This window comes from Hippoglossus stenolepis, chromosome 4 (assembly GCF_022539355.2).
Source record: "Hippoglossus stenolepis isolate QCI-W04-F060 chromosome 4, HSTE1.2, whole genome shotgun sequence".
Taxonomy (NCBI): Eukaryota; Metazoa; Chordata; class Actinopteri; order Pleuronectiformes; family Pleuronectidae; genus Hippoglossus; species Hippoglossus stenolepis.
Genome location: NC_061486.1, coordinates 21,562,694 through 21,581,245, shown reverse-complemented (window position 1 = coordinate 21,581,245; position 18,552 = coordinate 21,562,694). Strand labels below are relative to the sequence as shown.

The following is an 18,552-nucleotide window of genomic DNA, read 5'->3' as shown; positions in this document are numbered from 1 at the left end:
TGTCAATTTTTTTATTGTTTTATTTGAAGCGATATCAAAAAGAAGATATATCTGTGGTTTCAAGAAACAATAAACAACTGATTGTTGTGAATTCTCATCTATCAGGGTTTTCTCTGGGGCTTTTGAACAAACAGGATGTTTTTGTGGTAATCTTTGAGCTTCTTTTCTGATTGGCTGATTGTTTTCTGAATGATGCACAGCCAGGCCAACCACAGGTAACGAGCTGACAAAACTGAAATAATTGGCTCTATTGGATCCAGTGATTGTTGAGTGTTTCCTCGTCATGTTCTGTCTCGTAGTTTCTGAATACAAGCTGTATGCTTTTCTCTTTGGATTGACTGCTTTGATGCTTTCACAGTATCTATATAGCCTGTAGACCTGATTTATAATCAAACTAGAAAGACCACACTGTGGTTGTATTTCTTGGCCAACCAGTGCAGTTTCAGTCTACATAGATTATTTTTGTAATTGTTTAAATAAAGGGATAATAGCTCACACCTTCAGTCTCTACTGTAACATATTCACTCAGCTCGAAACATGGAAAGTGCCAGAAACTAGTTTTCAAATGATAAAAATACAAAGACAGAGGGACAAGTTAAACTGGAATGGGTGAGACTGCCGTAATCCATTTCAGGAACTTAAAGAATCTATAGGACACAGTTCCTTTAATTCAGACGTAAAACTGGTGTGGAGGATCGACCAAACATTATGCCATGCTAGTTGTGTGGCCAAGCATTATGCCATGCTAGTTGTGAGGCTAGTTGTGAGGCAGTGTTGGTCTGTTCGTCCACCACTTTGGTCCACACCGGGCTGGATTACCACAACATCAGTATCGGGCCCCAAAAATCCATCTTGATCGTGCAGTTTTAAATGAAATCTCTCAAAACAATAACTCTAACTTTGGCAAGTTCATGACTCTTTCTTTAGCACCATCAACAGGTCAAATGTATAATTTCACCAGTACTTTGGTTTGTTTTGTTGTTTTATTTAAATTATATTAATTTGGTCAGATCTCTGTTTCCATCACTCAAAGACAACAACAAAGTCCCATCTTTCTAGAGCTGTGCAGAGTACTTCTTAAAATGTTTCCTCACTTTCTTCTTCATAGCTCTGTGGTCATCAAAAAACAAACACCTCTCAGTAAATCAAGGATAAGACACTTCAGTACCTGCACTGTGTGAAGCTGTGAAAGATCATCACAAATCATGTCTGCTTTTACCTAGAAGCTATAAATTAGGTACAGCTTTACGTCTTATCGGTGAAGTTTATGCTATTTTCTCCTTCAGTTCAGACAGAACCATACATCAATGTCACCGAATTGCTGTGGGACAGTACGGACCACCGTGCTGTTAGGGTTTATTAGGAACTATGCATGCAGTCATAAGAGGTTTTCAGTCAAGCTGCCTCCGGACAAAGCATTAGCAGGGTCCTGGGACTTGGCTGCCTGGCCCAAGTAGATCCATTTTCTGTGCTCGGCAGCCTGAGCTCTGGGAACAGTCGGGCCCATGAAAGCCCTCTCTGTAGCAGGACCCGAGGTTCAGTTCAGCCAGTCTCTCACCTTTCACTCTCCTTCCCTTTCTACCATTTTTTCTTCCCTCTTGCTCTCTCTCTCCCTGCCTCGCTAACTCAGTCCTGGTGCAGCTGGTCTGGATTTAATGCTCAGGTTTACATTTCAACATCGTCTGTGCTGGGAAACATCCAGTAGCGGGCAGCCAGCCATGCAGATAAAGACTGGCCTCTGATTAGCCTTAGCTGGGGCTGCTCCGGTTCCCAGTGTGCCCTTGTGTCCCCTCTACCACCTCACCGAAAGGGGACTGCAGGGAAATGTTACGCACCTCCATTTATCTTTGTTTGAAAGTGTTTTGTGTTATGAGTTGGATCTGGATTCAGTGTCCTTCCTCTGGTCCTCTGGTCTCTTGTGGCCATAATCCTCCTTTAGATATAAAAAGGGGCCTTCTCACTGGCTACAAAACCCCTTTCTGTTCTCCAATATGAATTCAAGATGGTTTCTTTGAACCTCTCAAACCCACGGCAAAGAACGGTGAAAAGCTAAATGTTTCAGCACATGCAATGATGTGCTTTTATAACTCTGACTTCAGCGGTCATGCTGTTATGGTAAATTTTGAGGACACATGTAGCCATCAAAATAGCAAAGAGGCTGAATGAATCTTCTTAAAAAATGTAAGGAGTTTGGGATTTAGTTTAAGCATTTCTCCAGACCAAGACTAGATTTTATTATAATTTTTTTTTTTAGAGAAAGTTTTTTAGATGATTATCATATATCATAAACTGTATTATAGGACACTGCCAAAAATTCTTCACTGGAAGTAACTTCAAGGCTCTTTTAATTTGATCTGCAGCTTTTATTATAAAATTTAATTCTTTGGACTAACTACTATTTCCACTTTTACAGCCTTGAGGCTCATACCATGACTTATGACATGGGAAAGACAGCCGGAGAAATCAATATGACCCTGATAACTATTCTGCACACAGGGCATTGGGCTATAATTAGAGTACCACTCACTTCAAACAGGAGCCATAAAAGCAAATATTGTTTGTTCAATAACAGTCAATTGAACAGTAGATCTCGTAACAAGGACCTGATTGGTTGCAGCCCTAGTTGGAGCAGTCAGAGGGACAATCTGATGGAGGAGGGAGGAGGAGGTGACCCTGAAGGAAAGATTTACAGTACGCTCCCAAAATGTCACCTGATATTACAACTGCCTCTCATCCTCTCCTCTTTTGTCCTGTCCGGACATGCCACAGCGACTTCTCAAGGAGGGGAGGAGAGGAGGAAGTGACGGGAGGACTAAGTGAGGAGAAAAACGTGAGGAAGTCTATTTTTTTGCATGACAATCCTACGTAAAAGATAAACGACAGTTTCTTCTGCAATGACATAATTTGATTAACTACAGTTTGATGGTTAAAAACCTGGAGAAAAGCTGAAATACATAGAGAGCTAGATTGTTAAAAGACTAACATTTGATAATTAGTGCATACTGCAAAGTACATCTGTGGTGTGATATCATTAGTTTTGCAGGCCTTTAGTCATCAACCAAAGCATTGGACAAATTCAGATTCTGACCTGGTACTGGCATAGATGAAAATACAGCATCTTAAGGATCCATTATCTGAGGACCATGCCATTTGTTTTTTTATTTGGATCAACCAAAACTAAAGCTATGAGCCAAATGGCTGACAAGGCAGTCTGTAGGGCCATGTCACAAGCATGGCTAAAAATGTATTTGATCTTAAGTGGTTAAACAAAGAGTGGAATGTACCAGTCTGTGCTCTCAGGCCTGCAGAGTCAGCAGTGTTAATCACTCAAACCTATAATCAACCATATCTGTCTTTCCCTTCGGCTAGATTTTGTCTGTGCAAAGAAAATCAACATGATATGGTATCCCTCCTCATCCACCTAAAAAAATCACCTACTGTCCGTGCGTGTTAATGTGTGTGTGACTGGTTGTTTGTCTCTGTTGGCCCTGTGACCTGCAGGCGACCTGTTCAGGGTGTACCCCGGATCCCTTCCAATGTGAGCTGGGAGTGGCCCTGCGACCTCCAAAGGATAAGCGGTATAGATGAATGGATGAATGAATTGAACAATAGTTAGCATAGACACTGGAGAGAGAACTTGGGCCTTGATGTGTTTTTGAGATTAACTAGTAATAAAATAGAGTGCTTCACTGACTTATATAAGTAAAAGTATAAAGATTTTAACATTTGGTGAAAAAAAATATTTTGACATGGTACGGCACCTTCCACCATTAGCATGGGCTCCTTGGCTCCTCCATGGGACAGCATCTCCCGACGGTAACGTTCTCCCATGTCCCTGAAAAAAACCGAGAGCGAGTCAAGGACAGACACAAAAGAGAGAAAGAGATAAGGTTACAGACACCTGTACTCTCCCCTATCAGCTCCTCGTACTCTCTCAACCCCTCCACCACTGCTGCTGCAACCACTTGGAGCCCAGGGCCAAGACTCCTAAGCTGTCTGTTTACAACAGACAAGTGACACGAAATCTGATAACTGCAGGTGGAACTAAAACAATCTCAGAAAAGCAAAGAACAGGAAGACAGAAAGAAAAATAAAGAATGAGAGAAGTAGAGAGTGAGGGCTGCAGGGCTCGAGTCAGTAGTGGTTTTGTTTTTCAAAACAAGTGTCTTTATGCTATGTCCGGGGGCAAACACTTGTGATAAGGGAGGGTCTGGTAATGTGGGTGCTGGTTGTGTGTCTGTGAATTACAGCAAACACCTCCCAAGCTACACGTTTAACATTAATGTCATGTTCAAAAATCTAGAAATGAGTACATAAAGCTTGAAGTACTCAAAAGTATCCTTAGACAGTATCCAGGGGAGGCAGCCTGTTAGGAGGCATCTGTCTCAGTGCTCCAAGCGCAAAACAGGTTTCTGTTGTGCCTGTACTACATTTGTGTAACTCAACTCATGAACACAAGGTTAGAAGTAACTGAAAAGAGTCAGAACTGGATGTTAATCAAAACATGTCATAATTTAGGAGTACAGGAGCTCAGTGAACCTCATAACCTTTGTAATACGAGTGGAGACTTATTTTCTAATCCATGGAACATTATTAAATTCTAACATCATCGTTAATGCGATCATCTGAAAACAAGCAGCATCAAGTTTGCTCAGGGGTTAATGTTTTTTTACTCCAAGATTAAAATGCGTTAAAAGTTAAAGATTAAATGTCTTACCCAGATTCCTCATTTTGTTATTTTATTTTTAACACAATCATTTTAAAAATCTGTGGACCACACTGATATTGTGGGGCGGAAAGGCACCCAGGAAGTAGAAACCATTATTGCAAAAGAATTTAAATGTAATGGCAGTTATCTGCACGAGTACTGATCACAAATGTTGACAATTGGCTATGATCTTAGGGAGTTATTATGGCATCAGTTGGAGGTTCAATCATATCTCCCCAATGGCCCTGCTCACTTCCTCCCTACCAATCAATTTTTCCAGCTTTACAGGTCATCCTGTGGTGCTGCGTGTCCTTTAAACTTGGCTTCACTTCAGACATCATTATTAGTTGGTCAGCTTACAACCAGAAGAATTGATGCCACTTACTTGTAGTGAGAGATGAAGCATATGTAGACATTTTGTTCCTTTTTAGTTTTTTCTTTCCTCTAGTATGTTACATAAGTTCTTCATGTAAAGGTGTTTCAGACAATAATTTAGGAATATGTCTGGAAAATTAGGTCTGGGTATTTTCTAGAGTTTTCCTTTCATATATGAACAATGCAGCAAGTTTATGGACTTTAAAATGTCTGTAACATTCAGGCTGGGTGGCGTCTGTGTAGAGCATCCATGAGGCAGAACATAATGCATAAATTCTGCTTTGGAAAGCACAGTTACGGTGCATGATATCTCTTTTTTCCAGCTGCCCACTCATTCTGGACATTTTACAGGGGGCTGGCGGGAAAATTTCAGGAAAGAATTTCCAGACAGTATGTGTCTTGTTGTCATCCTTGACAAGTCCTAGAGTGATCATTTTGTGATTTTAGGATAGTTTCTGGGAGTCTTTAAATAGATGGGGCCCTCTGTGATGATATTTAGGGTCTTTAGTTAGTTCTTCACAGTCAGACAGACATCTCTTTCAGCAAAACACTTCTATGGAAAACTCCTGAGGCTCCACCAGTTTTAATGAATCATATATAAGGAGAAGTTAAGTTGATTTAGCCAAAGTATAAATTACAAATTAAGTGGTGCAGCTACCGTTAACATCATTATATCGTTAAATATCACTCTTATCATTTTCATCAAACCCCCAAAAAAAGTGTGACAGAGCTTAAATATGATGGTTACACAACTGTTCCAAACTGGACCTGAATCCGAATATCATTTCAATATTTTTGTCCGAACCCTTAGGTTGAGTGTCCGCACTGTATCAAGCACACGTCTCACCTGTTTAAAGGATCCTGAACGAAGCACTGTCGCCACACCATTGAGGCCACAGCCCGGGACATGAGGTAAGAGTAATACTTGGCCCCATAGCCAATCAGGTGGCTGAATCTCAGCTGCCATGCCTATACGATAAATGAAAAAAAAGAATAAACCACAACATTATCATCTTCATTTGAGTGAAAAAACACAGGAACTTAAAATAATACGGCCTTCAACAGGTTGTGCTCAAGCAGACTGGATGTGACACAACAAGCTCAGATGAGAGAAGTTATAGCAGAATTCTGGCTCCTGAATAAAGCTGTTACACAAAGAGAGCCTATTATCCCCCTTCACTATGAATTAGTTTTGACAAAATGAAACACATAATGGGTTTAATGTGTGTGGTTATGCAGTGTGGAGGACGTCACAGCCTTACAAGGCTTGAACATCTGTGGTCGTAAAACTAGTTGAGAGAAGCTGCTCCATGTTGACAGTTAACTATTCCAGTAAGAGACTCAATGTATGGCTGAAGACAATTATTAAAGCTGAAAATAAAACTAAAGTTTAACGTTGAAAGCATCTCGATAAAGTCTCAACCTTTTTCTTTCAACACAGCAACTCCACTGATATGGATGGAAAGAAAATGATTTATGTCAACATATTTCATCTTCTCAGCTGCTTTAATTTTTTTAATATAAGTGGAATATATAAATCTGTCATCAAACAAACCTCTATAACAAAACACTCTATCTCCTAATTTAAAGGACGAAACATGGAAATTCCTAAATGGTAAAAAAGCCCTTTCTTCTCCCCTCTTTTTTCCCCTGTAGTTGCCTGAGGTGGGCCCATCTCCATATCTATAAAGACGAGCTCTTTTATGATCTTTGTGAGCGGGGACTGTGGGGGAATTCAGCTGGCAAACACTCAAACATTCAGCCTGTTAGAGGAGACAGCAGCTGCCATAGTTTAAAAACCTATAACAAACTGCAGATGCTTTCTTCCATCTTCACATTAAAATAACACGTTATTGACTCAAACTCCAAATGCAGGTGAACTAATTATCTGAATATGAATACAAGGATAACGTGTGCAACATATGTGCTCTGTTTGAACACAGATGAACTGCACGCTTCAGTAGCAATACCAGAAGAAATCCAGGTACATTTTAATTAAGCTTAGATTTGATTTGGACTTATTTGTGTCACCCTGCAAATACAAAACTAATATTGAGACAGACTTACAACACAGCATTTACTGGAACTAATAATTCTTCTTCTTCAGTCTGGTAGAGCAGAGCAATTTTGTAACTTTCGCAGTGACTTGCCTAAGGACCCATCCAATATGAATGTAAGACATTATAATACTTCTTAAGGCCCTTTATCTGTAATGTTTAATTTAACATATTTTAGGATTAAGGGCGCACGGCCACCCTGCATTAAGTTTAAGATGATAAAAAGGGCCAGTGAGTTAAGGGGAGTAGCGGAGTCACATAAAAAAGAGAATTCTGTCTTTTCATTGATACAATTGACCTCTTTCACATTATACACAGTAATCTGATCAATTGTTAGTATAGAAATATTGACTATAACAGCTTTAATCTGTTAATTCCCAGATTTTAGTTGGGAGAGAGCTTGGCAGACTGACCCAGCAGTAAATATGCTTAAAGCCCCACAGTGTCAACTTGTCGAGACTCTTCTGGGCCATAGTGACTATACAGTCAAGAGTTTAGATTTGCCTGTGTTTACAGCCTTAATGCAGCAGTGATACTCTGCCTTGGGTAGTGTGAATTAGAAAGTCTGTTTTAACTGTTTAAAGTCAAACTCCCAAAGTGTGGGACTGCTGACAGAAGTTAAATGACGCTCTATGTTGTTAAATTTTCTTTTAACTTAAGTTTTAAACCTATATGGGAACAGCAGTCTTTCATTCGATCACTGATTCCACTGTATTATGGCTGCGGATGTTTTGGAAACATAAAGCAGCTATAGAAGAGCTGTTTGGTGTGCTGTCTATGTCTTCGATGAAATGCTTTAAAAATTTGCAATGAAAAGGATTTTTTAGACTTCAGAGCTCCTTCTTTCCACTCCCTTAGCCATGCATCAAATGATTAATGTCAACTTCTGTGAGAGAGAGTAAGTGAGTCACATCAGTGAGGTCTCCTTTTGATCCTTACAGACAAAAAGACACAATGTCAGCGCAGGCTTTTTACTCTGTTCTACTTGTACATGAGATGAAAGATGTTTTTTGTACTATCCAAACTTGACTCATGGTGTTTTTGTCTAACTACACAGAATGTGGAAAATTAGACACGTTTACATGGACAGCAACATTCTGATATTAAGCTGATGAAGAAAATGCTCTGAATAAGACACTGCCTTGTAAACAACATTTTCTGATTACCTTAACCTAAATAAGGTCATACTCAGAATAAATAATAATCAAATTAAGTCATGTGGATTATTCTATCCTTTGTCGTATTATGTCTTAAATATGTATATAAAGTCCTATTCCACGTTTTACATCAGTCCTGGGTTCAAGTGTAAACAAGTATTAGGAGGTAATGTTGATGTGAGTCCTTCCCCTACTACGTTCCGTAACATGTTAACAGGAATGTAAATAAAACTGAAATAAATTGATCTGAATATGAATGAAATGTTCAAATAGCAACTCATATAAGCATCATAGTTGAAATGATGTCTCATTCAGCTTAAAGTTAATAGTTGAAATATTACTTTCCATGCAATCTAAATATTTAGGCCAGGACTCTGTCTTCCTTTCACCATACACTGTTTACAGTCCGACTAGTTCCTTCTATCACACGAGTCAAATGTTTCTCACACAAAACATAAACTGTGAAACTTGTAGGTGTTTTAGGTCCAGACGACATTTTGACAAATCTCTATTAACAGCTATCTGCATATGAATGCAAATTAATTAAAAAGCCGATGCATTTCGGTCAATGTGTTCCAGCTCTTCTGCTCTCCACATGGACTGTTTACCTGCGGGCAACCAAAGCCTGGTCATACATGATAAGTCAAACTAGAAACAGAAACGAGAAGGCTTATGGCCCCAAAATCTTGTCCTGTATTCTGTATATTCACATGTAGAATCTGTTTTAGAGATTACTGCCCATGTAAATATGGTCACTGTGAGCAGGCACTTGCATTAAAAAAATAAAAACACAAGAGGAACAAACACTTGGTCCTAAAGCCAAGAATCGCAGATTACAGAAATGTCAACACAGTCAATAGAACATTTTGCTTTCTGCCATTTATTTCCAAATATTATCCTCAACTCAAGGGTGAGCATGTGGTTTGTGTTACTCACAGCTGATCCTCTCTCTCAGTGTGCAGCCGGATCTCATAGCCCTGCTCTATAAACTATACACATGTCAGCGTCACCCTAATGTTTATAATCCGTGGCTCTCAGTAACCTATTAACCACTCAAACATTCGCTTTACTGTGGAAACTTTTCCTCTGCTGCGTTTCCATGAGGATGTGAGGAGAGACACAGAGAGATTCAGAGGGTGAATTTACAAGAGAGACAAGTTTAAGTAGAGTCTGTCACTCGGGGATCTAAACAAATCTGTTTTCACTTACACTGATCCAATGATGATCCGATTCCTGATCGTCAAGGACTACAATCATCCTCATTTCACATGAGGAAAATGATCCGGTTGTGGTTGGCCATGCACATTGAGGTAAAGTGCCTGTTAGAGCTTTCAGTGTGGTTTGAAAAGTTGAGGAGTAATAACTCTGACAGTGGGAAACTGTATAACATAAACCACTGTCTCTGGAGAGGGAGCTACAAAGCAGGGCACAGGCAGAAGTGTGGGAGGACATCTGTGAGGAGAAACTCTGGCCGGGACCCAGAGGATTGGGAGAATATACAGCATTTTGAAATCTCTATTTCTGATGGCACACCACATAATTACAGCCCAGAGTAAATGCTCCATGAAGGCCATTCCTGGCTAAATTATGTCCGTTGTTTAAATTCCCTTCTCCCTCCTATTCTCATCCCCTCGCCCACAGCTGTAAAAGTGGGGGAAATGGAGCTTTTTTCGTTAAAAGGACTGGGACCAAGAGTTTCAAATATTTCCCCCGGGGAGGGCTCATTCAAAGTATACCTCTGCTTTGTTATTTTAGCAGGGCTTCAAAAAAGACTAATCCCTTAAATTCTGCTGAGCCTGGGTAAAAGGTATAAAGCTGAGAGAAAGAGGGGAAGAAAAGAAGGAGAGTAGAGTGCTAAAGAAGTCCTGAGATCAACTGGGTAGTGAAACGAGAGTCTTCAAGGAATCACGAGCAGAACTTTCCCCAAATCATCAAAAACCTCGAAGTCTCAAACAGATCTAATGATATAAGAGTTATGAGCAGCTTCTTTACCGTATTGGGAGTATAAGGCAAGCCATAGAATTGCTGCTGCATATCTTTCAGGATTTCCGTGGTGGAGCTGTTTTGAGGTTTGCTGTGATAGATCTGGTCCAAGACTGCGTAGAAAATCTGTCCAGTAAGAAAAAAAACACAAATCACACTTGCTACTGAATCAGTCCTGCACATACAGTACATGTTTAACTACACAAAGATGAAGAGGGAAGAAAAAATTAACAGTAGCGACAGCAGTAGAGTTCTCTATAGAAAGAAATATAAAATGCGTATTGCTTTATTTAACCTCTATAATGAATTTAAGAACAAACAATTGGTTGTGGTTTCATAAGCACTAAAAAGAAAAAGTTTGTATAACCTCTTCAACTACTAGCTGCTGTTAAATGTTTATGATAAGTAACATTTCTGCATCCTTCATCCTTAAAGCTCTGGAGGCTCTCGACCTTAAAGGAATGTTCATTATCAAAACATTGAATCTTCTGCTTTCTGTCATGACTTTAAGAAACATTGAAGCTGGAGCTCAAACACTGCTCTGTTCCTCAATGATTAGATTGCATCTGTAATGTAATGCATTTATCCCCTCATTTCCAAGCCATATTCACAGCTTTTATGGAGAGCCCTGAGTAGTCACAAAAAATATTTAAGGTTCATTTATGCTGCTTGTATGAAAAGTGATTCATCCATTTCTATCTATGTAACCATCACTGCCTTCATACGTTGATGAGTCCTTTACGTTGGTGTGATTGTGAAGCAATACATCCATTAGTGGGCAGCACAGAGTCAAGAGTTTCTGACAACAACAAACATGGTGTTGGTGGAGGAGGTTGCGATAATGTAAACTGCAGTCATCTGTGAGGCCATTCAATACATTGTGACATGTGCACTGTGAATTCTTTGATTTGATGTCTTCCTTGTGTCTAATGGTTGTCTCTCTATTGGCTACACTGCCTCCCCATGATTTCTATAGGTACTGTTCCGCTTCATCTGTTTTCTTCGTATCCATAAGCTTTCAGAAGAGGGCTCCATACATTTTCGGATCTAACATTGAGCATAAATGAGCCTTAACAGTGAAAGGTCCAGGCAGAATCCTCTGGATTGTCATTAAAAAAAAGGTTTCACAAACAATCTGACCGGATTTTTACAGTAATGTGTGTAGGACTAGGCGTACCTGCAGCTGGGTGTCTGCAGCTCCGCACACCTTCTTTGACTCACACAGTCGAGCCACCATACGCTCAGGTAGAGGCTAAGGAGACAATCAAAAATTCAAGTCCACATTTTTAGATTATAATACGTATATATTTAAAATGACTAGAATGGGCATAGTTGACAAAAAAGTCATTGAGTAACACTTGCAATGTGCAAATCTGTCTTCTTATGGGTCTTAATTTTGACGGTTTAGTTTAGTACCTGTCCAGTTTCATAATGGCGTGCAAACTGGCTGATGACTCGATAGTCAGTTGCAAAGTACTCCATGAGGATGGATGGGACTTCGGCAAAGTCTGTTGCACATCTGGTTCCTGGGGGAGAGACATCAGAGTTCACGTATGAGAAAAAAAATTAAATAAGGGAAGGTATGGCTTACTTCAGTCTTCCTATGTTTGGGTTGATACTGACCTACACGTATCACTCACTCTGTGCCTTGGCAGGCTGCTTCTCAAGATAGTGCAACAATACAAAACTCTCAAGATATGTGGTGTAATGACAAAAATCTGTTTTTTATTTTCCCAAAAAAGAACACCCACACAACTCCAGTGCACTTATTATTTTAGGCCACAAAATTAGGCAAAGAACTAGATTTACTGCCTCGTGGTGGTTTGCCTCCCCCAACCAGTGCAGTTTCAGTCAACATAAAAAAAAAATTCCAGACTCATGAGGTCGTCGTGACCTTTGACCACACAAATTGAATCAGCTAATCTGTGAGACTAAGTGAATTTATGCCAAATTTGAAAGAATTACTTTCATGAGGCAAAATTGTGTTTTGTAAGGTCACAGTGACCTTGACATTTAACACCGAATTCTAAAAATTTCATCCATGAGTTCTACTGAACATTTGTATCAAATTTGAAGACAATCCTTCAGGGTATTCTTGAGGTATCGTGTTCACATGAATGGGACAGACAACCCAAACAAATGCCTCTGGCTGTCATTGGCATGGAGTCATAACTACAGCATTAAGTTACTGGTAACGAAACTGTTGTGAGCCACATGTCTAAACAGGCATAAACATGGTGTCCACTGAAGAAACAGCCTCCAGTTGAATTAAGGGATACTGTTATTAGTGTCAACAAATACTTTTGGGATCTTAAATTACTCGTGAAGGAATCCATCAACTTTATCTGACAAGTGAAACAGTTTTAAGTAACAGGTTTGGCACCTGAAGATGATCTAAACCTCTCCTCAGGGCTTCAACTTTCCAATTCACCCTCAATACGCCAAACTGTAATGTAACAACCTATAGCAACATCATTCTAATCTGTGACATTTGAGAACAGCAAACCCATAATTTTCTGACAAAGAGCTCATAAAGTGTCAAACATCAATCATCTCCCACGTTGCTGGATTGTTCTTAGTTCTCTAATTCCTCGGTGAGTTAAATAAAACCTAATGAATGATGTGAACAATCAAGGCCCCATTATAAAGTATTGGAGGTAAATCTGACTAAAGATATTTAGTTGCCCAAGGTTACAGTATCCAGTATGTTCTGTGTGTACTCACACCTCACCTGTGACATGCTGGTAGCGAGTGCGACCCAGCATGGAGTGCATGGCATGCCCCATCTCATGGAAGAGGTTCTCCATCATGCCTGGGGTGAGTAGGGTGGGGGCGCTCTTGGACGGTAGGGGCAGACTTAGCATCAGCACCACGACCGGCAGCTGGTACTGACCCACTTCCTTGCACCAGCGGCCGCCACGGATGGTGAAGTGACAGTCCTGGGAGGGAGAGGAGGACATAAGGCCAGAAGTGGGCAGGGACATTGACAGAAAAAAATGTCACTGGTACGGAGAACGACAGTCTATATCACTGACTGTGCCACTTCATTTTGTTTTTTCTGTTTCTACTGACTTGTTCTAATTTTCAAGACATTTCACTTTTATTGACCGAACAGTAAAAGCGTGAAAAGGGGAGAGACAATGCAGACAGAAAAGCTCTGGGTCAGACCCGCACCACCCACAGCTGCTGCAGGAGGATTTAAACCTCTGCATTCAGCTCACTAGTTGAGCTGTTAGCCGGTAACCCGCAACTTATATGATGTCTTTTACTACTACTCCTGTATGGAAGGTATGATTGCTTAGATTTTTGTATGGCCTATTGCATCCCTGTTTAATGTGGGACTTTCGAGTGTGAAATATTGCCTGCTAGTCCCTACAGGTGTACTTGAGTCCTCGAGCAGTGGCAGCAGGTTGCTACCAACATTAACCTCAAATAATGAAATATCAGACAGAACAGCTTTGCATTCACTCAAGAATACAAAAGCGCAACAGCTAAAAAATGTACATATCAATATACATGTGTTAATAATTTATTTTATTAATTATTTTTCTATTTAGCTATTGGACTACATTTTTTTGTTTGCTTGACTAGCTTTATTGTGTGATCCTTGTTTACTGTAATATAGTAATAATTCAATATTATATAATTTTTTGTTAATACAGTTCTTCCAATAAAAACATTTAGTTGTATCAGTATGTATTTTATTCCGAAAACAGAACTGGTAGTAAGAAGAGGAGTGCAGATGAAATTAATGAATGTTTGTTTGCAAACCTGGTGAGGTTTATCTGAGCGGTGGAAAAAGTCACAGTAGATATATCCCAGTAGTCCCTCCGTCTCATGTACCACGGCCTAGAAGCACACACACACACACACACACACACACACACACAAACTATTTAACAACTGTATTTGCAACCAACAACATAAAATCAAATCATAATACATATTACAAAGAGGCACTGAAATGTCATTAACATAAAGACTGAACACAATAACAGACTGTTTGCAGTGTAAGGGAGATTTACCAGTTTGCGGACGTCCTCGCTCCACACCTCTCCAGCACTGGGATGTTCAGACATCAGGGAAACACCGTACAACTGAGAGAAGAGGTTGTTCAAACCCTCCATACAGGCACCCAGAGACAGGTAGGGACTGTACAGACTGGGCTCTATGTTGTACCTAATAAAAATATAAAATATAAAATGGATTATAGAATTGAAAGATGCAAGACGCATATATTCAGGATCCAATGAATCTGAGTATATCCTTGGTAACTATCATAAGATTTTCAATTTCATACAATTTATTTTATTTTCAACGAAAGTCCAAAAAGGAGGAAGCAAATTAATATGAAAACAGAAAGGATTGACAAATGAATCTATAGTGATAGGTCTACGTTTAGGATCCAACTGTAGCAAATGTCTTTAATTAGCCCAATTTAATAACTTTTATTATATTTGATCTTGTATTCTGTTTGCCTGCCTGTATTTTTAATGACAGATTTGATATGTGCATGGATAATACCAGTCTCATCTGTGGACAGATGTTCTACTAATCTTCACAGGTGGTTGTTGCAGAAAATACAGAGGTAGAAAAATGTCCCTAATGCTAAATAATCTAGTGTTTTCTTTACCTCCCATCTTCTAGTCCACTGAGGAAAGTGGAAACAATTTCTAATAAACCTATGTATACACTCAAATCTTTCAAAAGGCTCTTATTGTTGCAGACCACACACAATTAATTTTAAATGCCAGAAGAATCTACAAATTATTACACATTTATGACCTGAACTTGTTGGCCAATGCCACAAGCGTCTTCTCCCTGGGCCACATGGCACTAGATAAAGAGCAGCAGACCAAAATGGTTGTTTAGTTCCACATCTAGTGTTTTATTATCAGTGATGAATAACAGATTGCTGCTGAGCCCAGCTACCAGCTACACGTAAGCACACATACACACACACTGTATTTCATTTCAATAAGGTTTGATCACTCTCCAACTCTAACGGTTACTGATGGAAAATCAGAGATTTAAGGGATTAATAGAAAAGTATTTGAATGAGTGAGATTTCTCAGCATATGAGTGTGTGTGTGTGTGTGTGTGTGTGTGTGTGTGTGTGTGTGTGTGTGTGTGTGTGTGTGAAGCTGGAGGCAGCTCTAGGGAAACTGCTTTTAAATGCAATCAGACTGCATCTTTAATATATTTTTGGATCTCCTGCCAACAAGCAGAGCCTAAAACCACAAACAGGAGAAGACTGGAGTCTTCCTTTTCTGGAGGAGTGGCAGCACGAGAGTGGAGGACAAGATGTACTCCTCCTCCTCAGGAACCCTGGGAACAGTCACTGATACATGGTAATGCACACACACACACACACGCAACTTGGTGGCCGCTTAAATCCAAAGGACACATGAGGGATCTATAACATCTGCAATAAAGATTTAGTTCAAACTTCTCCAGAAAGTTTGGCCCAGTGTGTTACCAGTCTCTGTTGGGTGCCAGGAAGGGAAAGTATAGTTCATTAAGAACTGATATCTGTAAAAAAAAAAAACGTTGAAAAAAGTTGGAGACACTCAACAACCAAATTTAGTACGTGGCGGCATGGATTTTTTTAAAGACTTAACTGTTTTAAAGAGTTTGAAACGAGAAAGAAATGTGGGTAACTGAGTGCCCTGTTGGACTTATGGTTTAAATAATGAGGGAGAAAAGTGAAATCTCATCAAGAATAATAAAATAAAGCATGATCTAGTCAAATTAGGTGAAAACGAGAGGAAGTAAAGATCATCACTTGCACCTAATACATCACAGCCAGAGAGAAAGATGAGATTAAAATGTGTAGTTCTTCTGTTAATGAGCTACAGTTGTGCCACAGTGACTATGTTCACAGTCTTATTCTGAATAAGATAAAAATATATTTACATGAGTTGCTCATAGAATATTCCATTCATATTCTCGTTTATATGTCAAGTCTATATTTGACATGTCAACTTACCTCCACTACGTCATACATCCAATATTCCCACCAGAATTTTAAAACCCAACCTGAAGTAGTTTTATGCACGATGCAAATTTTTAGCATTTTTAGTGTTTTTTAACAATGCAAAAGCCTAAACTCCTTGAAATCTCTTCCTCTTGTTTACACTTGAACCCAGAGCATTTGTCGTCAAACATTTGGTAACTGCCGTATGTTGTTGTAAAATAATGCTCTGAAAACTCCAATAGTATGCTAGAATGTGATTAAGACATATACAGGTCTACATAATGTGACTAAGGTCAGAATAGTCTACATGTCTTATTGTGATTATTACTTTTTTATTCTGATTATGACCTTAAGTTAATCAGAAAATGCTGTTTACATGGCGGTGTCTTATTCAGACTACTATCTTAATCTGGTTAAACGTACAATATGTAGGGGGGTCTCTAGGGTTCTCTAGGGGACTCTCAATCGAAACAATAAAGAATACCTAGTTTGATGATGTTGTGAAGCAGCGTGGAGCCCTGGGAGTTGTTGTATTTACCACCCCATAGACGAAAATCTACCTCAGGTGCAAATCATGTTCACGGATGAGATGCACACACCAAACAAGACAGGAACAGACTACAACGGACAGTCAGGTCTGCAGAAAAAAATCATTGGTGCCAGCCTGCCCTCCATCTAGGACTTGTACATCTCAGGAGTCAGGAAACATCACTGCAAACCCATCACATCCTGGACACAACAAGTTACAACTCCTCCCCTCTGGTAGGTGCTACAGAGCACTGAAGGCCAAAACTACCAGACACCAGAACAGCTTCTTTCCTCTGGCCGTCACTCTGATGAACACTTAATTCAATCATACAGTGTCAGGAACAACCGTGAGCAATAATTCAGTACCTATATATTCTAAATTGTATAAATCAACATATATATATAAATAAATATATATATATATATATATACATACACACATATATATATATATTCCACATACCTCATGTACATAAAGTATCCTGGGACAACCTTTCCATATTTATTCTAGCATCTCTGCACTCTGCATCATTGCACTATTTCTCCATGTCATTATCATTGCTGTTGTGTCTTCATATATATATATTTCATACTTGAACATAGTAGGTACATTTTTGCTGAACCTTGTTCTTCTTTGTTGTCCTGTTATTTGTCTATTTCTGTACATTGAGAGCAACGGAAAAACCGGAGTCAAATTCCTTGTATGTGTACGCATACATGGCCAAGCAGAGTGTTTTTCCTTCATCATCATGTTTGCCCCGGAAGCTATAGCAGAGATGGTTAAAGTCACGGGTGAAGTAGATGTGATGCAATTAAAAGGCAAAATATATAACATAGGTCTAGTCGTTTTTAGATGTTTTCATGAAGAATTGTTATACATTACATTTCAAAGATCGAAACATTGGTGTCCATGAGTGTAGTGACGTAGCAGTCAAATGCTTTGAAACTCAAAATTCAATATCAATACTATGTGTAAGGGACACTGTAAAGCAGAGCTCAACATTGAATCAGCCCAAAATGCCACAGCTACAAACACCAACAAAGAAGAAACACAGACTGAAGCTGTCTGATTATATCAGACTGTATTCTCCTGAATCAGAAAGGTAATATGAGAGAACAGCTCGACTACTCCCATGCTTCTCCCTTAACACCTTTTGTAACATCTGTCACCTGAGGAAGAGCTTGGTTGCAATAACACTTTGTACTATGCCAGAATATAAAGAACTGTCACAAAGATACTGATCAAGACAACTTTATCGAATGACAGCAGGCTAGAAGATATGTCTCATAAAGATGGCAGACACCCACCTTTCAGCACGCAAGACACCGCTGAGGAACGGATGATCCCAGGGCATGAGCTCCTGTAAGATGACACCAGGAGCTGTTTTATTTACAGGCAATATCAAACTAATGAAAATGATTTATAGGCAACATGAAGCTCATTCATATTTAAAAAGCTCATGTTAAACCTTTAAGCACGTTATACTGTCAACATGCTGACTGAGGAAACTGTTGATATTTCAGGATTCTATAATGTTGTAGTGTAGAACGGGAGAATATGCTTGTGTGTAAAGAACATTTATGCACAGAGATCACTCACAGAATTCCGAGGGTTGAGTTTCTTCTTCATGTCGCTCATCATCTTGAAGTCTGTTGCTGTTCTGTGAGATAAAAAGAAAAACACCAAAACAAGTCATGAGCTAATTAACTGGAGGCATTCATTCCAGTCTTTACGCTGCAATCTCTGCTCAGGGTCAAGAGGGGACA

General features: G+C 39.4%; 1 protein-coding gene across 2 annotated transcripts in view; it reads right to left on the bottom strand.

The window, feature by feature from the left end:
- The window catches only part of LOC118105885 (mitochondrial intermediate peptidase), a 30,469-nt gene that overhangs the window by 6,890 nt on the left and 5,027 nt on the right, over positions 1-18,552 (bottom strand). For both annotated transcript variants that reach the window (XM_035153884.1, XM_035153885.1), the window contains exons 10-19: positions 18,386-18,446; positions 18,094-18,146; positions 14,306-14,459; positions 14,052-14,129; positions 13,012-13,219; positions 11,697-11,806; positions 11,458-11,532; positions 10,290-10,406; positions 5,931-6,052; positions 3,762-3,835 (exon numbers count right to left, since the gene is read on the bottom strand). In XM_035153884.1, coding sequence (XP_035009775.1) covers positions 3,762-3,835; positions 5,931-6,052; positions 10,290-10,406; positions 11,458-11,532; positions 11,697-11,806; positions 13,012-13,219; positions 14,052-14,129; positions 14,306-14,459; positions 18,094-18,146; positions 18,386-18,446 — 1,052 coding nt within the window. The remainder of the gene's footprint in view (positions 1-3,761; positions 3,836-5,930; positions 6,053-10,289; positions 10,407-11,457; positions 11,533-11,696; positions 11,807-13,011; positions 13,220-14,051; positions 14,130-14,305; positions 14,460-18,093; positions 18,147-18,385; positions 18,447-18,552) is intronic.